The 27,865-nt window shown below is 25.6% G+C and overlaps 2 protein-coding genes across 2 annotated transcripts in view; one reads left to right on the forward strand and one right to left on the reverse strand.

The window, feature by feature from the left end:
• Nucleotides 1-201: 201 nt before the first annotated feature.
• LOC129956906 (probable citrate synthase 2, mitochondrial) lies at nucleotides 202-27,727 on the reverse strand. The gene is made up of 10 exons (XM_056068921.1): nucleotides 27,518-27,727; nucleotides 16,457-16,507; nucleotides 16,268-16,375; nucleotides 13,683-13,880; nucleotides 11,221-11,409; nucleotides 10,555-10,754; nucleotides 8,079-8,208; nucleotides 6,453-6,554; nucleotides 3,968-4,177; nucleotides 202-2,296 (listed from the first exon to the last, which is right to left on the reverse strand). Exons 1-10 carry the CDS (start codon nucleotides 27,566-27,568, stop codon nucleotides 2,132-2,134), a joined length of 1,404 nt encoding a protein of 467 aa, XP_055924896.1. The 5' UTR covers nucleotides 27,569-27,727; the 3' UTR covers nucleotides 202-2,131.
• The window catches only part of LOC129956907 (secernin-2-like), an 89,269-nt gene continuing 79,689 nt past the window's right edge, over nucleotides 18,286-27,865 (forward strand). Inside the window, exon 1 of the mRNA XM_056068923.1 lies at nucleotides 18,286-18,379. The gene's annotated coding sequence lies outside the window, so the exon portion shown is untranslated. The remainder of the gene's footprint in view (nucleotides 18,380-27,865) is intronic.

Below are 27,865 nucleotides of genomic sequence, written 5' to 3' on the forward strand. Positions count from 1 at the left end.
ACATTTTGCAGTTCCTGTGTCAGAATAATCGATTCCAGACGATACCTATAAGTTTTGCTTAAGCAAAATATAAAAGGTTAGATAAATTAATCAGAAGTTTGTACTCTTTTATTTTTGAGTTTTAAAACATTTACATTTGCGAAACAAAATGGAAACACTGTTGATAACTATGCTAAGTACAAATTACACTCAACACATAACAACAAGGGAGCTAAATTTATTGAGTATATTAGAATGGAACATTTTCGAATTTTTCTATCATTCTGATGGAAACAGTCATCACTTTTTCAAAATATGTTTGTACACATTTCAAAATTACAAAAAAATTCTAGGAAAAATTATATGGACCTTTATTTTTGGAAGACCAGACCCCATGCTTTCTGAGTGTACAAATATATACTATATACAGTAGATGCAGCCTCTAAGCTGTTAGATTAAACTAATAATTAAGATAGTTTGCATTGAAATATGTTAATGATTAAACTTGGTGCTACAGCTTTTTAGATATGTAATAATATGAATGCCAATATTTCTGGGATAAAGAAAAAATATTTAAAGAACCCTTTCTTGTTAATTTAATTAAAAGAAACGAGATTACAAAAAGAAAAATATATAAAGAAAAATCAAAATTAAGATGCAGTCATGTTTTAACTATAGCAAGACGAAACTAGTTATTCAAAGAGCAGTTTTTTGATAAAATTCAGACAAGAATGGTAAATTAAACTATTATTTTTATGAAAAAATATCACTTTAATTCTTTAGTATTCTTCCTTAATGAAATAGTTTAAGTTAACTAATATAAACCCATTTCACTTCACAATAATAAAAATGTAAAAAGTATCTCTAGTATTCTTTTTCAATAAATCTTTCACAAAAAACAAACAGATTAAAATAAAAGAAAATATGCTGCTTATAGAAATAAGAACAAACTAAAGTAAAATTAGATTTTAACAAAATCTTTGTTATAAAGTTCTACAGTATACACATTCTTGCATGGACTTTACAACTATGATACACTAAGTACTACCTCACGATCAGAATGTTCAATAAAATTATGTGCTAGATCCAATACTAGATCAAAGATGTCTAGTTTAAAAACTTTAATTTACTAATTTGGTGAAAACAATACACAGCTCGCATAGATTTAAATAAGTATTATTAACTAGCTTTAAAAATGTTATATTAAGTCATTTCATTTGTACATAAAGTTTTACCATATCAGGTACATGTTATTTTATCAGCCAGTTTCAACAACAAGTAAGACATGGATAAATTGACACACTAAAATTAGCACACAGGGATTTAAATATGATAAATATCAATACTAACTCCAGTTAAATTTAGAATATCAGACAAAAATTATAAAACATCTCCTAATTAGATTCCATATTAACTAATTATTGCTTTTTCTTAAGCCATCAGTTTAATTCACATAATGTCATGTAACAAACAGAAAAACAAGATGATTAAGCAATTTTCTATTTATTATCCTTCAGGTACAAGTGCATGTAAAATTGTCACTTTCAACAGTTTATTTTTAAATTACATATATTAAAATTTTCTAATAGCTCATTCTCATTTTTTTTATTGTGCAATTAAATCAACCAATATTAAATTTTAATTATAAAAACTTAAACAAAATAATTTCAAACAAAGAGTTCCAACACCACATTTTTTTTTAAAAAATGCTCCGCAGCATTCGATAAATTATCACAAAAAAAAAAACATTTTCCAGAATTAAACAAAACAGCCGGTTGTGTCAAAGTCTGAATGTAACCAATGGGTTCAATTTATTATGTTGGAGAAAGAGATTCAACATGAGATGAGTGAGCAAATGAAGAATGTCTACACCACAGTCTATTGCAGGTGAATTTCTACTGCACTTCTGCTTGAAAATTCACAATGAGGACTTAAAAAGAAAAATGATGACAGAGAGACAAGGAAAATGAATATTTTCAGCTTCAAACTTGATGCAATTTTACAGACATTGACACCTAACCAACATCTATCACAAAGCTGTCCGTTCACTTTCTAACAGGTGAACATCAATTTTTAAAAATCCTGCATTATGGAATTGCTGCTATTCTGTAGTGAAGTGGTGTGCATGGCAATTTCGGATTTGCCCTGCCATTTAGACAGCTCCAACCAACTTCATGAGTCCGTCGGTTGTCATGGATTTTGGTCGTTCCAGAGGCAGGCCCATGGCACGATCCCAGACTAAAGATGCCATCACACCCAGAGCTCGGGATACACCAAAGAGAACAGTGTAGAACTGCATTTCCTTCATTCCATAATACTGAAACAAATAAATATGAGTTACTAATATGCTAAACACAAAATTATCCTTTTGTCTGATTAGCCACTTTTTTTTGTCGAAAATTAAATGTTCTCTTTAAAAATGTAAGGAAATAAACAGAATTAATTTCATCTACTACACATTAAGTCTAATGATAACACACATTGGCGATACATCATGTTTCCAGCATCTAACTGAACCAGTTTGGATCAAAGTAGCCAATTGTGAATTATTTCTTTAAAAGCTGTTTTTACCATATTTTTAAAAGTAAATTTGTGTTTCCCTTTTATTTTAACAAGATAATATACTTTTTTTAAATTTTATACTGGATATTTCCTGTAAATTACATGGCAGAAAAATTGTGTATTTTCATCAGTTAGGATTTTTTTTTAAAAAAATGGTGTTTTTGGACATTAATGTAATCTGTAAAATAGAATTTTCACTTTTTCCTTTATTTTATTGCTCACACAACTTTTAATATACTCCACCCCCCCAAAAAATTTAAATACACGCAAACTTGCAATGCGGAAGCACAGAACATAATTTGCTGATCTAAGTCTTAAATATTTTCAGGCTACAATTGTTCAGACTAGAGTTCTAAATATTTTTTCCTCCATCTTAATTTAATAATATGTTTAGTTCATAAGCTTTACTAATTACAAATCGATGTTTTAATTAAAAATTATACAAGCAATTTTGCTTTCATCAGCACAAATTTGTAGAGTAACAATTCATGTCTGATATGAAAAATTAAACTAGATATTTCCAATATAAACTATTCTTAAACCTAATTTCAAACTAAGATGCAAATGTCGTATATATTCACTTGCATTATCATCAAAAAAATTTAAAAAATAAAAATGCTTGCAACTTTAATAATTTTAAATGCTGGAAAATGTTTGGAATATATATATATATTATAAATAAGTATGATATGCATATGGAAAATGCATATGCAAATGATAGCCTAGTAATTAGTATGCAAACATTCTTGAAAACAATCTTATCTATTGTTCAGCATAAATTACAAATTTTAGTTAGTTTTAATTCAGTTGTCTTGAAGAAGGATTCGACTGACTTTTAATCATATACCAATGCTTTTAAATTATTCATTTTAAGAAATGTATATTTAGACACAAAGACGAATATTTGAACAGATAAGTATATAAACTACAAATATCATTCTATGAATAAAATTATCTAAAATTTACTGCAATCTAGTTAGAAACTGAAGCTATTTTTCAGAAAATGACTAAGCTAGACTCTAATCCAACATGCCCATTAGCCGGAGGCACTTGTTCTTTTGTGACGAGTTGTTCTTTACTATCAAAACTTGACCCCCCTCCTTTAATACATAAATTGTTATTTAAACTTCCTCAACACCCTAACATAGTGTTTTTCTTCTTAATATAGTGTAGGCTCATTTTCAGATTTAGAAAAATGTATATACGTTGTATAATTCAACAATGTTTACAATCCAGATATCTGTAATCCAACAAGTGCCCAGCATTATACGTGTTGGATTATATATATATATATATATATTGTAAAATGATTAACAAAATTAAGATTACCTTTTAAGCACCATTTTTATTCTAAATTTATAGAAAAGTAAACAAGTTTTAAAAAATAGATTTTGAAAGACCATTTTTAAGAGTTGACGAAACACACCTGCAACAGCACTCCACTGTGAGCATCAACATTGGGCCATGGGTTCTTGACTTTTCCCAATTCAAGAAGAATAGGTGGAACAACTTTGTAAATAGTTGACACAAGTTTAAACATAGGATCCTGAGGAAGATGTTTCAAGGCAAATTCACGCTGAGCTACATAACGAGGATCAGTCTTTCTTAACACTGCATGGCCATAGCCAGGTATAACCTAGAATATAAAAAAATGATGTCAGTTAATGCATCATATTTCAAAAGTTCATTTATAATTAGCAGTTAATACATTTAATTTTTATTAAAATTATTATTCTATGCTAGAAAGAAGGTGGCAAACATACAACCTGGAAACTTTAAAAAAAAAAATTATTTAAAAATCATGAATTATATATATTTGTAACTAGAATATCATCACATATTATAATTACAATATATTTTTTTCTTTAAGGTGTATGTATACACTTGAAACTTCGAAAATTGTTCAAAATATCGAATATTTTTTTATTTCTTAATAATGTTGTCTGATCTTTTAGCTTTCAAAGGATACGAAGATGTCAATATTCAAAATATTTCTCGAGTTATACTTATTTTTCTTGTGGAGCTTTTATTAAAAACTCTAGTTACGGAGTTTTTAAAACTCATTTTATGAAGAATGGTATTTTTCCACTATGTTGCTTCATTCAAACAATCATAACTCAACAAGAAATGAACCAAATACAGTTATTTATATATCAAAATAATCTGTATGAAATAGCAGAGGTTTTGTGCCTCAATCAAAGTTATATTTATAGAAATAAATTTTTTATAGCTATTTGAAAGTTAAAATGACAGAAAAAATCTCGTTTTTTCTATTTATTGTTGATGACAAAATTGTTTAAAAAAAACTATACATTTTTATAACTTGATTGAGGCAGACAACATGAAGACTAATATTAGGCATAATTTCCAACTAGAATTATGTGTCTGTGCAAATTAGAATTTAAGATATCATGTTTAAAAAAATAGGCTATTTAGCTCATTAAATATTAATTAATTAATAATGAGTGTATTATGGTTTTTTCACACTGAAATGAGTTTAAACATATATTAATGACCTACTGTGAAAAAACTGGACTTTTAAAGTTAAAATTAAAAAAAAAATCTTCAAGTGTGTATGTACACCTTAATAAACAAAACGGTCTATTTCCCATTATTTTTGCATCGTAAAAGCTATTTCATACATATCCAATATATTTAGCATTTATATAAAAGTAATGATAATAAAATCCTGGCGGAGAAAGATTTTTTTTTTCATCGGAAGTGTAGAAATTAAATATTTAACATAAGGGCAAAATGTTTTGTATTTAAAAATGCGATAAATATATATTTATGTAGCTAGATTCTTAACTAGGTTACATGAAATTAACTAGGTTTTTCATACCAAAATTAAATATTTGGTATGAACCAGAATAGAATTTAATTTTCTAAGGAGATACTTACTACTAAGGAGAAACAGGAGATAATTTAAAGTAGCATCTCCTGATATTCACACTCAATTTCTAAAGCTTTTTAACTGACATTTATTTATTCTCTGTAACTTATATGGGGGAAAAATTATTCATATTTTGAAATTTTATTTTTCAAAATTCAAAATCATCTAATTCAAATGGTTTGGCATAAGAAGCATCAAAATGATACAAGTTATCATAATTCTACTCTTTGTTAAATGATATCCAACAACATTACATAAAATATCAATAAATCTGCAACTTTCAACAATAGAAGTTTTTAAAGATTTAAAATAATATTTGAAATAGCTCCAACAAATAAGGCATTTTTACTTAATGACAGAAATTTCATTTATTGTCGATTCTTAATGTCAATCACACAATTTTAAGTAGATTTATTTATCAAAAAGGATTATTAATCTACACTTAATTCATAACAAACTGAATTACTAATTATACTTTTAATTAACCGATTCATGGATAGGAGAATGGGTGGAAGGAATTTAACACATTTGTCAGTATTTTATTATTTTGTTTTATAAAACATTTTTCACAATTGTCAAGAATTTTTTTATGTGACTATTTGTAAAACAGAATCCAGAATTACTGACAAAGTTAAATATTTAATCAGATATAAGGGATGAATTATTGCATTAAGATTTAGCATTACATTATTTAAAAATGTTTGTAAATTTTCAAAATATTGCATTTGCTAATTTCTTAACAAATTAAAAAAAAATCTGAAAATCAAATTGCTAAATTAAATATAATTACTAATTGCTACTATTTTTACCTATTTTTATGTATCTTATTTCAATAAACATTTTTGATTTTTTCAATTCTCTATATTTTTAAATGTTCAAGGTCTTAAAGATGAGTTAAAACATTTATTAAATTGTGACATAATATGATCATGCTGAAAGTAGTTAAAGATGAGTTAAAACATTTATTAAATTGTGACATAATATGATCATGCTGAAAGTAGTCAGATAAAGTATATACCTGTCCAGATTTTAATGTCTTCCACACAAATTCCTTCATTTGATCTTCAGTCACATCAGGGCCAAGTTCTTTCTGTAACTTAGTTAGCCAAACAAGAACTTCCTGAAAAACAAAAATCAATTTCATGAAAAATTCCAAGCTTCTAAAAAAAGTGTTTAACTATCATTACAGTGTCTTTAATTCATACATTAGTTTATTCATTTTCAGCTTATTCAAGACAGGGTTCCCTAACTTATTAAAAAAAATAATCATCAAAGACACTTTTAAAAAAATTCAAGGATTATAAAACTGCATACTTTAGATATAGAAATGCAAGTAATACATTTGAATAAAATATTTTCACTGTTAATTTATAAAAGCATGTTTATTTTCTTGATTATAACCTTTAATTGTTTAAGGAAAGAGCAAGCAATAAGTTGATTTGTTATGTTTATCTTCAATTAATAAGTTAAAGCTTTTAGCTCAAAGTAGATTTTAAGATCATAATGCAAATGTCTTTATTGCTAGCCACTACACAATAACTACTAAATGCTAATTTCATACAAACTGTTTAAGGGTTCCAATTTCACACACACATTTACAATTTGTTGAAACAAAATTCATTAAAAAATGTTAATTCTATAACAATCTCTTAACTTTAACTTACAAATACAAATTACAATTACAAATTTACTTTTTAATTATACTGATAAAGTTTTATTTTCTAACACTATTTGATTCTGATATGCACTGAATTATTTTCTGCCTTTTCAGCTAGTTTGTTTATAGATTTTTATAGTTTAAAAATTATCTTTTTAATTTCTGTTCTTGATTTTAAATCATTTATATTTGCAAAGTGTTCTCCTTTTTTATGTTTTTCACTATTTTGAGATTGTAATCTTTGTTTGTCCATTCTTTCAACATATTTAGATTTAGCATTTACCTGAATAATATAAGCTCTTTTGTGATTAAAATATTCCCTATTCCACCACTTATTTTCTTCAATTCGGCTGAAACCAAAGGTTTTACAACATATATTGCTTCTTTAAGCATTTAAACTTCAATAGTTTTATTTAAGAAAAATTCTTTTTCAATTATGATCAAGCCATAGGATAATTTCATTAGAATCTTAATTATGCTCACAATTTTCGAGACTGATATTCTCATTATTTTGATGAAATTTTGTCACTTCGATTTTTGGAGATATTTCTAACTCCTGAAATTCTATGGAAATGTAAGCCAAATTATTGAGGAAAAAAAAAAAAAGTTTCAAATTCTATTAAAATAGATACACATTCTTGTAAGTATCCACAGTTCATAATACAGGCTTTCATTTTGTAGGATTTGTATGGATATTCCTTTCGGGTCTAAAAATTCATACTTCTGGAAACCAAAGCTACGAAGGAAGGTGCATATTTAGTTCTGACATTCATATTTCAAATCTGTTGATCTGATTTTCGAGATTTTTTTTTTCTCCGATGACTAGGATTTTTTAGAATTTTGTCTCCAAAGAATATAATATTAACTTTGCTGCAACTGACATATAAATCTTTATTTATTAGAGACTTTTTATTATCAGAGAATATATAAAAATAGTAGAACAAATATTTATTTTCTAACAATTTTAAAGCTACAGTTATTTTGTACCTGATTTGCTAATCCATGAAGTGGTCCTGCCAATCCATTCATTCCAGCAGAAAATGATAGATAAGGATCTGACAAAGCACTACCAACTAAGTGAACAGTGTGTGCACTTACATTGCCTCCTTCGTGATCACTAAAATCAATTAAAAAATTTTGAAAATCATTAATACGAAAAAATATTTTATAAATATATCTTCAAAAAATCTATGATTTCAACACTATCAAAAACTTTATTACATTTTATATACACTTTGTATTATCAACATTTTAAGTATAAAAAAAAATGAAAAATCCATTTAAATAAAATAAAAATGCCAACTCCAATAAAATTACAGGAATCTAAATTAAATGTCTAACGGACATATTAAATTTATATTTTGTTATTAAATTCAAAAGTGGAAAATAAAAGTTATGATATTGAGAATCTTTATTTTAGCTGAATATATTTTTCACAACTCCAAGTTTGTTCTATATATGGGCTAGTATAAAGCAAAAATTTAGCTTCAAACTCAATCATTTTAACTCTCTATTTCAATTCATATATGAATACATTGAAAAATATAAAAATAAAATTGACAATAAAGTAAAAGTTTGTTATTTTCCAAGATTTCCTGAATAACTATTTTGTATAGTTTTAATAAATAAACAATTTCAGCAATAATAAAGAAACAAATAAGCAATTCAATTGATACATAATGATCAAGTAATGTCATGGTGTTTTATATCAGCATTTCATGCTATTTTGATTAAAATTTCATTAAGATTGTATAAAATTAATACTAAATGAAGTGTAAAAATTTTAATTCTTTGGCATTGATTTAATCATTAGTCATGTGTGAAGGCATATTTATACTTTACTATGAATATGTTATGATATGATATGATATCTATAAGATATGCAAGGAATATGCATCTATTATTTTATTTAACACTTTATAATTCCAGTTTTTCTTAGAGGATTTCTATTTAGTTTCATTGGAACTAATTATTCTTTTTATGAAGAAAAAATTATATCTAAATAAATACATCATAGAATATATATATCAGATACAAAGCAATTTGATCTTAAAATATATATATATTCTGTTGCATTGAAACCCTCTTTGTCACAGATGGTTTCAATGCAACAAATTATATGTTTGAATATTCATTTAGCTTTATTAAATATAAAGAATAATGAGAAGAAAAGCATAAAAATATTGTATTAAACTTCTAGATAAATTTCTAATAAATTAAGAAACTGTACAAAAAATACAATTCATTTATAACTGCATAAAAAATTTTCATCATGGTTTATTATTATTCATAAGATTCATATTTTATATCTTAAAACATTCAATTAGAATAATTTTAACCCTTCTTCAAATGTATAACTCAATTTTAAAATTTATATCTAATATGCACACTCTTTCAAACTTTTAACAAACTTGTTTAGCACATCTCAAGCTAAGATGCTATAAGTAAAATAATTAGTTCGCTAAGAAATCTAATGGAATTTAATTAAAGGGTATAAGTTTTACGATAAGATATATGAAGCACAAAAATATAGTTTTATATTATATACACTGATTATCCAATTTTGAACAAAATTTCTATATACAGAGAATAATAATTATTTGAAAACAATTATGCAGTTAATTAATGGATTTTATAATCAATTAATGAAGCAATTTTCTGACTCCTAGTTATAATGAATTATTTTCTATATAATCTTTAAAAAGTTCAGTGTATGTGAACAAGAGAATATTTTACTATCAAAACACAATAACAAAAAAGTAAAACTGATGAGATATGTCATCTAGAATGGACAGCCAACAAGACATGAAAAAATTTCGCAATAATATAGTTTGACAATCTTGGAATACAAATATATCAAAAGCCTGCAAAATTTTTTTCAAAATTCTGCAGCTTAACAAATGATAACAGACAACCAATTAATGGAATAGAGGTAATGTGCTGTGTTTCAATAATTTAAGAAATCAATTCAATAATTTTTTCAATAATTTAAAATTTTCAATAATTTAATAAATTCTTAACCGGAGATTCTTTTAATAGGGGATTAAGTACACAAAAAAATTTGCAGTCACTTTATTTTCCTCATGTGAATGATTATTGTGGAGCATATTTAAGAACCCTGTTTAATATACAATAAATTCTAAATGAACTTCAAACATAACACCCGCAAATAGAATGATATCCAGAAAAAAAATGGGAGGAATCAAGAGTATTGATTGCCAATCCATTATGCAACAAATGGAAGGGAATATTTAAATTACCATATCACAATGCCATCATTATTCTCATAATATTGAAAACTGATCCATTTCCACATTGAAACTGAACATAGATTTTTGAGAAATCTATATTAATTTTATATTATATTATATATATATATATATATATATATATACAAGGCAACAATCCTGCTAATAAAAAATTTGAGATATAATAAGGATAAAAACCAAGGATTTATACAAACCTATGGATGGTCAAGTACAATCTCATAAGCTCTGTAAACTGGGCATCTTCATAACCAAGCATTGAGGTAAAATTGTGAGACCAGTCCTTATTGGTATCAATGGCACCAATGCTACTCCCATCACGATACAGATTCTTGTAAATAGTAGCTGCTATTGGTGGGAGCTTAGCAATGAGACTCATAGCATCATCATATGTCAACTATAAAGTAAAACTTTCTCATAAGCTCTCAAAATTACTATTCAAATGCGTGCTAATAAAATTTAAAAATTAATAAATTTCATAAAATAAACTTTTTAAAATATTTTTTTATTAGTTAAATGAATGGAAGATTTTTTTTATATATTTCAGTTGCCTTTTTAGTTTTCAATTTAAAATAAATTATTATTAAAGATATTAAAATTAATTTTATTTTCCAAAATCCACTACCAGATGATGATATGGGGAATAAAAAAAATGTTAATCTATTAACTAATATTTAATCAAACTTTAAGTAATATTAAGAAAGTACAGTTATCAGGAATATAAATTTAAAAATTAGTTATATTTGGAAGTGAGTGACACATTAATTACAAAATTTCCATCTTTATATAAATGGAGAATATCGTGTTAAATTATTAAAAATTTAACATAAAAAGTGTTCCTAGTAGAAGCAACATTTGATTACCTCCCAGTACTTGGCCTTGGAAACTCCTTCACTGTAAGCTTTGGCAAACATACTTTCAGTATTGCAGGCTGTAATGGCAGCAGAGAACTGAGACATTGGATGCAAATTAGAAGGGAAGTTATTCAACATTGTTACAACATGAGGTGGTAGATCTGCAAGTTCAGCCCACTGCTTGGATAAAGCTTTTACCTAAAATAATAAAATCATCTTAAAGATTGCAAACATATCATGAAATGTACTGATATATTTAATATCCAAAGACTGGAATTTTAAAATACAGTAAAAATTAAATTGCAAGTCTTACAGAAAGACTAGTTCTGGTACTTAATTGCATTTTTCAGGTCACGTATCGCCGATTTATGATACTGATGATTTTTTTTTCAATTAGTTCGAATGTAGTGGACACTTTCAACATTTTCCAAGTTAGAAACTTGGTATTTACTAATGCTATGACATGGGATTTATGACTTTATTTTATTTTGGTACTAATTGTATTTTCTTTTTATAGAAATATGTTGGTAATGAAATGAGAGACAAGACATAACTATTCTATCTGATGAACTCCAGATAAAGAACTGTCATGTTAGCACCAATATGTCTGATGATTTCATAAGCCCTGATAGTGGAATAATGTTCAATTTTTCAATTACAAAGTCAACACTTTGACAAATTCTCAAGCATTTCCATTAGAATCTACAACACTTGCATCATGAAACAGCAAATCTTTTATTATAGTGAAATTTTCATAGGTAAATGAAACCAAATGAAATGCTGTACAAGTTATTTCGTATTGTTATAATTAAATCAGATAAATTTAACTTGATCTCAAAGCTAATTGAAATTTCTTATTTTGAATTTGTTGTATATGAACTTACCTTAGATAAGACAATGCTTCCTTTTACACAGTTATAAAATAATGAAAACTAGCCTTTTGGGTAGAATTAATTCAAAATGTAAATTTTAAGATCTGAGATATTTTCCCCCCTTTGAAAAGAATACCTTGATTCTCTTATTTTCTGACGTTTAAACAACTTTTTATAAAATATAAATAATTTATCAAAAAATACGAGTTCTAAAAAAAATTAAATGCTTTCTTATTCAGAAGTGAGGAAAAGTCAAAATGAAATTTATAACAAACAAGAAAGCACATAAATATGAATGACCATGAGCTTTTTGCATTATTTTCAAAAACTTGAAAAAGTATCTTGAGTAAAGTTTTGACAATTGTAACCAATTTAATTATATGATGCAAAACAGAATAAGTACAAGTATTTTATACCATTTTATTAGTAACATAAAATCCTTTTAAAATATTATTAAAAATTAATTTTTATTAATTTTACTGAATTTATCAATTCTGAAAATGATAAAGCTACTGATCTTACTGTCGCCACATTTTAAAACATTTTTTTTTTTTTTTTTTTGAAAATCGGAAATTAATTTGCATACAGTTTTAATTTATTTGAACTGAAATTTAAGTATGCTTCAAAAGACATTTTAAAAAATATAATTGTTTTTTACTTTATACATCAAATATTGGATTTTATATGGCACGAGCTCATATTGGTCATACTGCACCAAATCAAAGGTTTTACTGAAGTCACATTATAATAATTTTAAGGAAAAGTGAAAATATTATATTTTAAGTAGTGTAGCCAAAGTTTGATTTAAAACATTTATAATCCATGTCCTAAAACTTAAGGGAATAAAGAAATTCAATCTAAAACAATAGCTTGATCATCAGCTTGAATAAGATATGTAATGGTTCTTTTACCGTCTTTTTTTCTAGTTTTTCCTTCAAATGCCAGATGAGAACCCGAGTATGTAAATTTTCTTAAGAGATGATGATTAAATTTTCTTAAAATGTATTTTTGACCTAGATTTCAAGATATTTTATACATCTGAAAAGAATACTAATAGAATGAGATGCAAGTAATTTAGTTGCTATCCTGTAATTTAAGAAATTAGCACTAAAAAAATAGAAAAAAACTTTTTCAATAGGATTTTGAGAGGGTTATTCTGTCCTAAAATAAGGAAGAAAAAAAAAAAAAACTGAAAATTTTAAGAGGAAATAAATATTTCATAGATTCTACAGCATTTAAATTAGTTTAAAAACTTATTTAACTAGTTGTTAACTAAGTTAACATTAAACTAGTTTGCATTCTCTCAATTATACTATCATTCTTATAATTATATGGTATATTTGCTTAAGAAGAAAATTTGAGAGGTAATTAAGAAATTTCACAAACCAAGAAATTATAGATTTGAAAAAATTAGAAATCCAGAATTCCTGATCACAAATATCTTTGATATTTGCAGAAAATAATAATAATAATAAAAGATCTTGCATTAAAGAAACATTGAATCTCCCAATTTTAGATAAATATTAAATTGAATCCAAGCATTATTTTATGGATTCAAAGGGTTACATATACAATTTCTTAAAAAGACAGAAACCTTACCTGTTCAGTTGTTGGTACATCTCCAGTCATTAACAGCCAAAAGAGACCTTCAGGAAGAGGTTCTTCACCTCCAGGGGCTTTAGGAAGTTGTTCTCGGCATTCTGGAATGGTTAGATCACGGAATCTGATACCCTCTTCTGGATCCAAGTGAGAAGTTTCTGTTACCAAACTTTTCATACCTCTCATACCACCATATATCTGAGAAAAATAAATTCAAATTAAAGTCATTATAATAATAACTAAAAGAGTCATGCATTTCTTGGTTTACAATTTTAACTTATTTTGAAATTAAAACAAATGGAAAACAAAGCATATCTAATAAAAAAAATTTAAAACTTTTTTTTTTTTAAAGAAAAAAGGGATTTTATTTTTAAAAAATCAATATGGCATTTAAGTTTCATTATATAAATTTTCTTAAAATGCTTTTTGACCTAGATTTCAAGATATTTTATACATCTGAAAAGAAACAATTTCTAAGATCCAAAAATTAATAAAATCATTAATGTAAATTTCAATACTATTAAGATTTCTAAACATGCAGCATTTTTTTCCCCTTGAAATTACCAAGATGATGATTTCAATAGTTAGGCTATATGAAAATTAGTAAAGCATGAATTCTTCCTAAATTGCTCAGGTATATGTGTCTTATGGAGTCTAAACATCAATTGTCTCAGGAGTATCTAAATATTTTTATAAAATACCCATCTTTGCAACTGTTTACTAGTTACATAACAAAGCAAATTATGAAAATGTAACAAATCATTTCTGAACAAGCTTTTAGTTCACACTAGAGGGATTTATTATAACAGTGGATGATATATTAAGGTGAGTAAATTATGTAAAACTTTTTGGGCCATTGACATAACAAGCAGCAAGTAAATTTTAAATAAGTCATCATCTATTGACATATGTTACCATGCAAATTAGCATTATCAATAACTAATTGGATTCAATAACATTCATAGACTGCTGAACATTGCTAAGGACAAATGACACCATTACTTATAACAAATTGTGGAAAGTTAGAATAGGTGTGGAATACATTAACAAAAGATAAGTAAATACTAATGTTCCTAACCATGCCTGTCACCTGATAAAGATTTGATATATGTGGACAGTCGCTGTTTTAGCTAAAGCTTTAGAGGAACAATTTAATTGACCTGATTGAAATTTTGAATACATCTTTCTGATATCATTTTGATGAATTCAAGCATGACTGTATTATTGAAAAGATTAAAGAGAGAGAGAGAAACATTTTGTCAGGTGACACTGATCTAGCATTGTTTCAGGGCTATGAAAAACATTTAAAGCAATCACAGCAGAGATTGTGTTAAAAGAATGATGTTTGCAGAAGATAGATACGTTGTGCTATTCGCAAAAAGAACTGGCAAATCACAGCCTAGCAGATGCCAATGAATTTCTAACTGCCACAAGACTGGATCTTGAAAAAAATGTAGTCAGGTATTTGGGATATAAATGATAAGGCTCTTTTCTTTACCATTTTTCAGACTATGTTACACATTTGCAATAGTATTATGAAAATCACAATAAAATCAAATAGAACTGGTATTGATTGTTATTTGCAAATTAAGATATCTAACCTAAATGTAGATGCCAATTAATCTGGCATGTTAGTGATCTGCTTACAACTTTAAAAATATCCAAGAGACCAATATTTGACATTTATCCTCATAGTATGGACCAATATCCTGATTAACAACTTGCACTCCTCTACATGTGTTAGTACCTCAGAATATGACTGGTTAGCAATATTCTATAACTTTGTTCTTTTTGTTTTTCATGATAAATGTGGACAACAATGCACTATGTCATCAAAATGAGTCTCCAATAATGTTTAGACCACAATCATATTTCTTATCATCTCACAAGATAAGCATATTATCCGGACTTCAATCTCTTTGAAAATGTCTGAGATGACCAAGGCATGCGATTTGTTGGTTAAATATATTTTTTAACAAACAAAAATACTCTCATTTGTGCTTTAACAGAGAAGTGGGATAAACTGCTACAATAGTTATTGGACAACATTGTGTAAAACATGAGATGACATATGAAATATTGTACTATATATATTACATATCCTGTACTAACACATTTTTTTAAAATGGGCTGTAAGTGTTCATACAAAACAGTCCATTTCTCCAAACACAGAATCAAGATGCACATTTTATTCCTTTCAAATGTTTTCAAACTTTATGTATATTTCAAAACAATAAATATACTTATTCTTATATTGTCTGAACAGTGTGGCAACAACTGCTACGTCTCCATATTTGCTTAATATTAATAATACACTCAATTTATAATCAATCCTCTATTAAACTAATTATAGTAGCCAATATAAGCAAAACTTCCATTTGACATTAAAAGACTAAAAAATTATATTTTGCTATATTCTTAAGAATAGAAAACTATCTATATATTTAAAGAGCTACATAAAAAAAAGAGTCAATTTTAAGTAAGTATATAAAAGCACAAAACTAATAGAAAAGCATATTAAATGCAATTTAGACTTTTTTTAAGAGAGAGAGAAAGAAAAAAGAAAAAAAGAATTTTTTAATCACCTGGTCCACAGTGATTTCTCCAATAACTTTACTTCCATAAACTTCACGGAATTTTTTTACGGCTTTTTGATGCTCAATAATCTTTTTTGCCATCAACCCTTTCAGATCCTAAAATAAATGCAAACAAACAGTTTAATGAAAGAAAATGACATGTTTATAAATCATAAAATTATAAATAAAAATACTTACTGTAGTATCACTGAAGTTCTTTGCAAGAATGGAAAGGGGTGTAAAAGTTGCCTAAAATGAGAAAAATAAATACTTAAAATGAGAACATGTATTCAATGCTAGTTGAATGAAAAGAGTTTGGATTTGCAATGAAAAGTACTTATACAATTACAATGTAGCTACTTTTGTTTTTTAAAATGTTATATTACTACTGAATCGTATAGAAATAAGATGGTTTTTGAAATGTATTCTTAATCTTTTTAAAAAGGTTTATAAAAATCTTAAAAAATTAATATTTTATAAAGAAGAAAAATTATTCTGAAGCAAATGAAAACAAATTGATATGTTGTTTAAAAATATCAATAATATATTTGCCACAAGAATAGTTTTAGTTTTAATAAAAATTCTACGAAGCATATTTCATTTTGTTATTACAGTAATAATAAAAACCATGCAACTGCTTACACATTATAATAATAATAATCACAACACAAAGATGATTGCAGCATAGTTGTAGAACATAATAAATAAGTAAAACCCTTACATTTCTACAAATTAATAAGATAAAAATAATCTTAAATCTAATATGATAGTGAAGTTTAAAATAAATAAAATACGACAGTAAATTGTATGGTTTTTAAAAAGAGAATAATGTGCATTGCCTATGGACACTAAATGAATAAATTCTACATTGGCAATCCAGGATGCAACTATCCATATCAAATAAATTTTTATGAATCATCTATGAGGTAAAACCGAGATTTACTGAAAATATTGCTTAAACCTCTTACTTCAATCACTAGTGTAAACTAAAATAATAAACATCCCAGTATACATTAGCAATATTCTTATTCTAAAAATAATTTAAAGAATTTTTCTTTATAATATTTTCAACCTTTTTATTATAATATCTTAGACTGCTTATATTCACGTTAAAATATATTTCAGGCAGCAAATGCTAAGGAAATTTAAAATGATTATCTAAGGAATCTTGAAAATAATTTAGATGCTTGTGAAATCTCCCCTACTCCTTTTTTCCCTAGCTAAATTGATGTATTAATTGAAAATTAAAATCTTTAAAATTATTAAAATATTCTATGCCATTAGGAAACAAAAATGTGTTTTAAAACATGAGAATGTGAATTAAAAAAAATCAAAATTCTGTCCTTACAAATATGAAGTAAAATTTAGAAAAACCAATAAAACTATATCTCATTTTTTGATTTTATCAAATTATGAAATTAAGAATTTGACAGTTTTTTTTTTTTTTTTAATCTTCAGAATAAGAACAGAGTTACATTTAAAAAAAAACTTCAGTTTTACATGATTCAATGATTTTTTTAAACAAAATTTTAACATGGTTTATTTGAATTCTTTTTCTTTTAATTTATTTAAAAATATAATACCTTGATTAAAAACACAATTTTTACTAATTTTGAAAATCATAATAAATCTGCACTTTAGGACTTGCAAATACATCTCAAATGCTTTTAAAATTTTTATTTAAAAATATTCATATAATAAGATTTTCTATATGTAGGAATTATATTAACATAAAATAGCATAAAAATGTAAGTTTTTTTCAAGAAATATACAAATAATGATTATTTTTTAATCATCAAAATACCCCCTAGCATGTAAAGCAATATATGTAACAAAATTTTAAAAAAATCTACAAAATAAAATTAAAGTGCCTTATAAATAAAAACTAAAGTGCATATCAAGAAAGTTGAGGAGGTTTGAAATTATCACATGTTGAAAGAAAACAGATAAGATAAGGCGTACATCCAACAATGATGTTAAGGAACGAACATATCTTCAGTCAAGATAAGTCTATAACTAGTGCTAGAGAGAAGTTTTAGCATTAAGATCAATTTTTGGCACAGAGCTAATTTATCAAATATTTGGATTATTCTTTTGCTTTTTGAAATTTCCAAGTTTAAAGTAAGTAAAGTATTTGATATTTTTATTCCAATTGCAATAAACTTAGGCCATATCAACATTTAGATTGACATGCTTCATCAATGTGATAATGCCTGAAAAATTCTCAAAAATTTTATGTTTTAATGCTAAAATTATATATCAGTAATTAAAAAAATTGAAAATTTTAATCATAAAAAATTTAAATAGTGATTTTTATATTAAAAAATTTAGCACTGATTGCTCTAAATCATAATATAACCATGATTCGTATCATCAAATAAAAAAATATCTTGTAAAACATTTCTAGACTAAAGTTAATACTAAACACAACTGAATCAAAAAATTTTTATACAATAAAATTGCTAATTTTCAATTAAAAAGTTGTTTTAAACTGTTATATGCTATATTTTTTTTTTCTGGAGAAAAACTAACAAAAAGAGAAACTCGGGCACTTTATTTTCAACACACTATTTACAAAAGAAATATGATGCTTAATCATTCACATGCAAATAAGGATTCATTTTTGCACTTAGGAAATTGTCTAATTTCCAAAAATTAACCTGAGTTTTTGCTATTCAATGGCAGCCATAATAATTATCTAACAAGAAAATGAAAATCATGCACCATTCAAGAAAATAAGCCAGACTTGACAAATGAGTGTAAAAGATGCCTATACACAACAGTTAAGTGAATCATATTTAATCAATTAAAAGAGGAGAAAATTTTAAGGAAAGAAAAAATAATTATTTGAACTTTTTATCATTGTAATTACAAGGGCTGTATATTCAATTTAAAATCAAGTATCGTTTAAATTTCAGACTATTCTTAGTCATTTCTTTTTCTTTCCTAATTTTTAAATTCACAGGTAAAACTATAGTTCTGTGTAATTTTGTCTTAGAATTATTTGACTGTGTTGGCTGTAAATTTTTAAGCACAAGATACTGAAATTAAAATTCTTCTAAATGATCTGCAATCATATATTTTGTGATTTCGTTTCTTGTAATATTTATAATTTATGAACTGCCTCTAGATATCCATTAAGATAACAGGACGGGTAATCAAATTTTATCATAAAAAACTTAGAACTTTTTATATAGCACAATAAAAAATAAGAATCAATATTAACAAAGCATTTTTGATCATAGAAATATGTATTAAACAGAATGAAATTTAATTTCAGATAATTATGGATATTGAATGCCACTAGTAATTGCTAAATATCTTTCATTAATTTATTTAAAATATTTTTCTTATGCAAATGTCCCAAGAAGCATTTTCTTAATACATTATCATTGCATTAAAAAATTATTTTATTACACTACAGCAAGTTGTATTACAAAGAGTACACTGCCACTCCATTAACAAATCAGTTTATTTTTAAAAAGTTAAGCACATAAGAAAACAAATTTAGAATCATGCTAATTTTATCAATTAAATAAACAAAAGTTTATATTTTTTTTCAGAAATTTCACTATCAAATACTTTAAATTTCCTAACTAATTTTCCCCCCTTAATTTTTAGAGAAAAAAATAAAATACTTTTAAGGTTTTTATACAAGAACCACTAAAAATAATCAGTTTTTAAAGACTTGTAATGATACTATGTATCCCGAATAAAAATAATGGCTTACAAAATGGGGGGGGGGGTGACTAGCTTCCTGAAATTTTCATAATTTACAGGTTACAATACACAAGCATATATTATATATATATATTTCAGTTCTCTCCTTTTCTTTAATTCATTAATGAAAAACTATTTAATTTCTTAATCTTTTCTTTGAAAGTAGTATAGATGCTTTATCAACAATTATATTTTATCAATTCATAAAACAGTTATACCAGAAAAATAATATAATTTCCATTCTTCCCCTAATTAATCTTAGTTCTAAGTAATTGGCCGTTTTTTTTTCTATTTTTTTCTCTTAATTTTATTTATCTCATGTCAAATGAGTAGATTCCTAATGAAGAGAAACCAAAATAATAAGTTTATAGGTGATCAAAAAAGAACAAACCTTTGAATGGTTTAAAAAGGGGTGTCTTAAAATGTATGCCTTTTTTTAAAAAAAAAAAAATCACAATCTTTGTTATAAAATGTTTTGTATATTAAATATTCTACACATAATTTTGTAATCAATACACTTTCATGCAATCAATAATCATCCTATTTAAAAACAATTTAATTCCAATGAAAAAATGCAAAACTTAAAATAATTAGTTGCATGCTTTATATGTTGTTGTTGAAATTTCATTATCTATATATATATATATATATATATTGACTTTGAAATATTTTACATATACAATGAATCTGATCATACTTATTAATATCTTTCTACAACAGTTTTAAAGACAGCAGTTACTTTATAGTTAATTCAACAGCAATCCATAAAAGCAGCAAATAAGTGCCTTTTCTTATTAAACACAATAGCAACCAAAATGGTGTAAAAATATAGGAACCTTCCACAGCCAAACCTACTATTCAGGCATTAAGAGTTGCTGTGTCTGCGCATATGTAGCAATTGTCATAATAGAAAAATATAATTATGCATCAATAATTTATATATTTTTGATGTGCATATCTACAATTGAAATATCTAGTAGTTCTTAGCAACTAGAAGGAAGGGAGGTTAACTTCCTAAAAATCTTTTTAGTCATATTTTTTAAACTTATTTTCACTTGTTAAATTTTGATTATGGATTAATCTTTTGATTTATTTTGTTACTCAGTTTAAAAATTTCAGATGTAAAAAAAAAAAAAAAAAATGTCCTCAAAGTATTGTCATTTTTTTTTTTCTTTATTCCTTGTATTTTTATAACATAATGACTTAGTTTCACTAAAATTATGAATGACAGACAGCACAATGTCTCCATGAGATAGGAAAACTATCTACCTCAAATGAAAATAACTTTTTCAATACAATATTCTATTTCACTGTCATGACAATTCCGGATGGACTCTGGCCATCCTCAGAATTCCATTAAATGCTGTTTTGTGCTTGGCTAAGATAATATTAACATCACAAAAAGATAAAGAATTCTGTTTCAGTATACATTTAAAAAAAGATATACGAGGAAATCTGCATAGTTAATAAAGAGACATAATTTTGTAGATGCATAGCCAAAAAGAAGAAGCCTTTGGAATTTCACTTCCATTTATTTTACTACAAGATTCAGAATTTTGTACAAAGGGAAAGTCAATAATAAAGAGATGTATCTGTTCATATCACAATACATGAGCAAAGTGTCAAACATATTTCCCTTCAGTGATTTCACTAAAAGATTCTATTGGGGAATTCTAATATGTAACATGTGTAAACTTAAGAAATGGAATCTTAGGTATATTTGAAAGAAATGTGTAGGTATTAGGGAATTTTATCCCTTTTCTCGGAGTTTCAAAAATTGCAAAATCAAAAAGATAAAGGGTGGGTGGAGTGGAAAGAGGTATTTGGATCAGGAAATAAGAAAGCATTTTAGAATGAAGTAATTTGAGCTAATTTAAGAGAAAAATCAGTAAATGAATTATGATTTAAACTGAATTAAGTGACCTTATTAAACACACAGACACTACATATAATATTAACACTTTTTTATATTAATGGGAAAAGTAATGTTGATGAGCATAATATTTTCTAGGTATAGGAGAAACTTTATTCCAACCACATTATGAATTTGTATCTTAATTCAAAGTCTCTCTATAACTACTTAATGCTTAGTCTTTTATGATTGAAAAATATCTAGTATTAAAATTAATGAAGGTAATATGATAGATCAATAAAAGTCAAAATGCACCAAACATAGCCATTCAATATCAGAAAGAACAAGGTTTTTTTTTTTTTTTTTTGGTCATCTTTGCTGTTTTGATTCCTGTATTTGTTTGAGATGAATATATTTGATAATTGCTACTGTTTGTTTTTATAAAAGTACCAAAATTCTACACTAGTAAATACTAAATATTAATTTGAACTAATTTATTATAAGTTTTATTATCAAAGATGTGAATATTCAAGATGATTAATGAATTATCATTTATAAATTTATCTGCATTTTTATTCATACGTAAAGGAAAAAATATTAAATGAAATTGAATTATTTAGTGATGAAAAAAAATTAAGATATTTCTTATTTTAATAATATGCATTATTTAATATTAAAACAAATATTTCAATAAAAGAAATGAATGATTTTTATTGGATCATGTAATATTTAAATATAGTATCACTTTTTAAAATATATCCCCCCCCCCACCTTATAAAAGAAACCTGGAGAAATAAAAATATTCATTGTAAAATTTATAAATTTAAAATTCCAGAAAATACTTTAAAATATCACAGATTTCAGATATTTCTTGTAGTGATTACTTTCTATTACTTTCACAAACCTCAGACAATACAGAAAAATTCTGATTAGTTTCAAACCCACATTAACAAAACAAGATATCAAAAATTCTAACTATACAACATTCCAACAAAATTTAATGAGTATCCCCCATCCAACAAAATTTTAATTTATTGCAAATGACCAATTTTTCTTTGAATCTCATTTGCCTTTCCCCCCTCAATTTCCAAAACTGATTGGATGGAAGAAAATCCATTTTGAAAAGGGAAGAGATGAAATATAAAATATGATAGAAAGGAGTAAAATATATTTTAAAAGAAAGGCAACTATTCATAGTTAAGTTTGTAAGAGACAACTGAGGACACTAATGTTAATCATGAAGAAATTTCATCTTTATTCATTGATCAAAAGAATTTACACACATTTTATGTCTTGATGTCTGACTAATAAACATTTAAATGTATGAAGCTAACTAGAAGAATTTATTCAGATCAATTATTTTTAGATGTATGCTTGATAATCAATGAATTAATCAACTAGTTTTAGAAAGAGTTTGACTAGTTTTAGAAAGAGTTTGACTTGTTTCAATGAATTAACATTGAAAGACAAAATAATTCACAATAGTATTATGGTTTATATTTAATCAAGCAATGATTTAATGTAAGAAAATAAGTTGTTTTTGAAAAACTTGCATGATGATATAATTTCTTTTTCTTTAGCATTATGGCCTATGCAGGCCAAGACTATCCCAGTAAGCTTATGTTATTGCTACATATCCAGTGCCACAGATTTCCATTATCCGACACCCCATAGATTGAGGTTTTTGTCAACGCTTTCAAAGCTGCCTAAACAGTGGTTAACCTCTTTAGCTTTAGTCGGCTTTCTAGCTGGTTCGGTGTACTCAAATCTTTGTATGTGTCCGAGCCCCTAGATATGATAAACTTTAATGATTTCAATGATGAGGGTTCTTTGAATTTTTTGTATGGTTCATGGATATGAAGTGTGTGCCAAACATTATCATTTACAGCACCATAGATTTTTCTTAAAGTTTTCCTTTCAAATATTAGCAGTTAGTAATATAACTTGCATGAATAAATACAATTTATCTTCCAAATGCTTTACTGATAAAATATTCAACAGTAAATTCAAAATCTTGTTGATGAAGATATATATATATATATAACACATTATTTCTTTGGCATTAAATAGGAAATTAGCAAAGAGTTCTTACATAAAAGGCATCGCAAAAAAGTGGATCAGGTATTTATTTCTCCTAAACAATGCACTTTGACTTATATTTTCAGTTACTAAGTTTCAGTAAATAAAATGGACAATTATATGGAAATGTTTTGGCTTCCATGGAGACTGAAAAGTTTAAATATTGAATTTTTATACAGTCTCCACAGAGTAAATGTATCAATCGGTAAAATATTTATCTTACATTTATTTATTCATGAATAAAGTTTCAGGCTCTTATCTATTCAATTTGTAGAGGTATATATAATTTCTGATTTAGAAGAAAACATTTATTTTAGAAATGCAAATTTCATTAAATAGAAGAATGCAGGAAAAAATAAAAACACTCATATTAAAGGGGGCTGTAAAAAAATTACTATTTATCTCCACAACACAAATTCATAGAACTGCAAACCTTATTAAAACGAAACTTTGTAAAAGGAAATATATGTTTAAGTGCAATATTCAATGAAATAAACATTTGACACACTTTTTTAAGATTGTAGAACTGCAGCATCCAATATTTAAATCCATCAATAATTTAAAATAGTTTTCCTTTTAAAGTCTTCCTTTCTCTCCACCCAAGGGGAAACAGAAAAATTATATTTAGTTTATGTGAAGTTATGTTATTAGTTTTCTTTTTTTATATGAAGAATTATGCTTTTTATTCTAAAAAGAAGAAACTTCTTCAGATTCTGCAATATATATATATTTTTTTTGTCTCAATTTTCAAGTGAAGAAAGAAATTGTGGGAGAGAATAGAAATGCTAAAAATAGTTCAAAAACTTTCCCACAATAGAAAAATTTATGAGCATAATATCCGAAAATAAATTCTAGGATTATTAAAGAAGTTTCAATTCAAGAATTATGTAGATTACTCTAATTTAAAAAAAAAATTATAAATATAAAAAAATGAAATTTTTTACAATCCAAATTATTTTTTAGCCTTAAATTTTCAAGAATGTGTGTGTTTTTATATAAATATTAAGGAGTTTTAAATGAAAAATCATGCAAGAAATTATTTAAAGTCATGACCAACAGTTTGCAACTATTTACATTGCGGGGGAGGAGGAAGAAAAAACAGGAATTTTTAAGAAATGCAATTTCTTAAAAAAATATCAGAATTTATGCTTTTATTCTCACATTTTATGTTATTAGCTTAGAATAAAAGAAAGTTTGTTGAACAAACACAAATTCCTGAATATGATCTATAAGTAAATAACACTAAATAATATTAATTGATTAACACTAACTAATATTAATTTAAAAGTTTTTATTTATCCTATAATTTTTTTGTAGGCACCCTTTGAAATACTCCCTTTTATAAGTTACATTTAACCTTGCATATCATATTACAATTTTTCAAATTTTATAACAGCATAAACTCTTATAAATAACAGTAAGGAAAAAAAAATTGCTTAAATTAAAGTTAAATTTATAACCAAAATTGATAATTGCTTAATTTTGCAGCATTAAAAATTTCTCTAAGTGTTAGATCTAAATTTTTTTAATAGTTATTAAATTCAAAATTTCTTTTTAAAAAAGCAAAAATTAAATTATGAAGAAATGCATCATTACATACAAATTAAAGATCCATCATGAATGAGCTAAAACTGCATTGGAAATTAAAACCAACACCATTGGTATTAAACAAAATTTCAAAATTCATGCCATAAAATTGAATAGAAATATAGGAAAGTTATTTTAAACCTAAGTAAAAGGATAGAGAAAGATGTTTAAGCTATTTGATAGTTTTAAAGAGCAATTCCTAATAAAATAGCATATTTTGATATAAATGTATTTCTTTTCTAGCTGATAAGAACCAAACTATTACACTTAAAGAAGATTTAGAATTTTGCCTTTTGATTTTTTTGATAAAATTTTCTTAATGGACCTTGATTCTTTTTCAAGAAAACATATTGAATAAAATTTATTTTGCTTGCAATTTTAAGGGTACTGAGGTATTGTTAAAAAATCACCTGCTCTTAACTTTCTGGTTAATAAAAAAATCTCCTGAATGTTGGTCATTTTTTCAACAAAGGTTATAAAAGATGAATACCATAAAAAATACAATCTATTAAGTTCTGAAATTATCTGTGTTATATCACAATCCAAGTTAATAAAAAAATAAACTGTTAAAATATGATTTAATACACAATTTAAATATTCACCAATGCAATTATTTCATATGAATACAATTTCTAGATCAATGAAATATTTTCACAACGCACGAGGAAGATAAAGGGGTTTCCTTCTGAACATATTCATCACTTGAAAATTAAATTTATCTAAGAATATAAAAAAAAATAATTTAAATGTATGAAAGAAATATGCTTTATATATTTTCATTTATATGGAAATTATCTAGTCTATGAAGATTAAAATATATTCACCCTTAATAATCAAATCTGATTTATAGAGCACATGTTCGTAATAATTTATTTTAATAAAAGGCATCTTCTTTCAAATTCAGACAAAACTATAAAGCTAATTTAAACGTGTCTTTCTTTTTCTTTTTTTAGAGTTTTTATCAATATTTTTGCCTCAACCAAACAGGCATACTTCTTAGAAGAATATGTAGGTAGTAGATGCATTTTCCCGCAGGTTTCGAAAGCATTAACTTCTATTTTTATATTAAGCTTTCAAAATTCAAATATTATACACCTGTTATTAGACTGAATTTTCACACAATTTTTTTATTGTTATTTACATATAAAACTGAAAAACTTTTAAAATTTAAAACGGTAAATGTAGTAGATAAATTCTGTCTGGAAAACATTAACAGTAAAAATTTGTGGAACATGCCATGGAACAATTGGTAATAATAAAAGTATATAATTTATTACAAATCAAATTTTATTATCAGTATATCTTAAAAACTGTTATAGTTCAAACTAATATCTTTTTTATGCTAGGACTATCTCATAAAAAATAATTTTAAAAAAGATGATTTTTTTTTGTTGCATAAAATAAATAATCACTAGCAAATAGTTTTATACCATATTTTATTGTTTTATAATATTTATTTAGTTTATATTATTATTGCAATCATTTTAAATGCACATAATTGAAATAAGTTTGTTTCTTGCTCTTGTCACTGCATCGCTTTTTTTTTCCAAGGTCCAATTCAATAGAATTTAAAATAATTTTATCTAAATTAAGAATAAGAATAATTTTAATTAAAATATGCAGAAAATAGCCATAGTCGGAGATGAAAAAAGTAAAATAAAAAAAAATGCTGATAAATTTAAAGTTCTGTGAGAAATGAATAATTAAATAATAAACAAAAAATTTGTTTGTAAATGAACAATAAATACATATCATATATATAAATTAGTATAAAAATTTGTAAATTAGTTCTACTTTGTAAGTAATAAGTACATGTTCTTTAGTACGACAAGGTCATGGAATGATTCCGATACAATATTTCCGAATAGAAAATGATTAATATTCATTAAAGTAAACAACTAGGATCACAAAGACACCTGAGTAAATTGCGTTTATCAGATAAAAAAAAAAGAAGCAGCGATAGCGTCATAAAAAAAAAATATTAATCGATGAATTATTACTTAGTTAGAAATCATAGTTACCTGAGGTTGAGCAACGAGACGATTTGCAATTATTCTCATTACAAGCGCCATTTTCGTTTAATAATCAAGAATTTGTTACAAAATTTCACGTTAAAATAGAGTTCTTAAGTAATTATTAATATAAAATGCTACGTTCGCCGGTAAAACGTGCAAGTTTTCCAAGCTCTAATCCATTCAGAGAACACGAGAACCACGTCGTAAAGCCGGAGCTCAACTACACAGCCAGCTAGCTCACCGAAATTCGGCCTTTACCAGAGGTCGATTGTCTATTTTAAAATAATTAGTTTCTTTTTCAGAAAATTTATATATAGATATAAAGAATATAAGTCATTTTTATATTTTCTAAAA

Source organism: Argiope bruennichi, chromosome 11 (assembly GCF_947563725.1).
Source record: "Argiope bruennichi chromosome 11, qqArgBrue1.1, whole genome shotgun sequence".
NCBI lineage: Eukaryota > Metazoa > Arthropoda > Arachnida > Araneae > Araneidae > Argiope > Argiope bruennichi.

Excerpts from the sequence above, each read along its gene's own strand:
- LOC129956906 (XM_056068921.1), bottom strand. The coding sequence starts at position 27,568 with ATGGCGCTTGTAATGAGAATAATTGCAAATCGTCTCGTTGCTCAACCT. Across the intron at positions 11,410-13,682 it reads ATGTACCAACAACTGAACAG|GTAAAAGCTTTATCCAAGCA; the intron begins GTAAGGTTTCTG and ends TTATTATTTTAG. Across the intron at positions 4,178-6,452 it reads AGACATTAAAATCTGGACAG|GTTATACCTGGCTATGGCCA; the intron begins GTATATACTTTA and ends TTTATATTCTAG.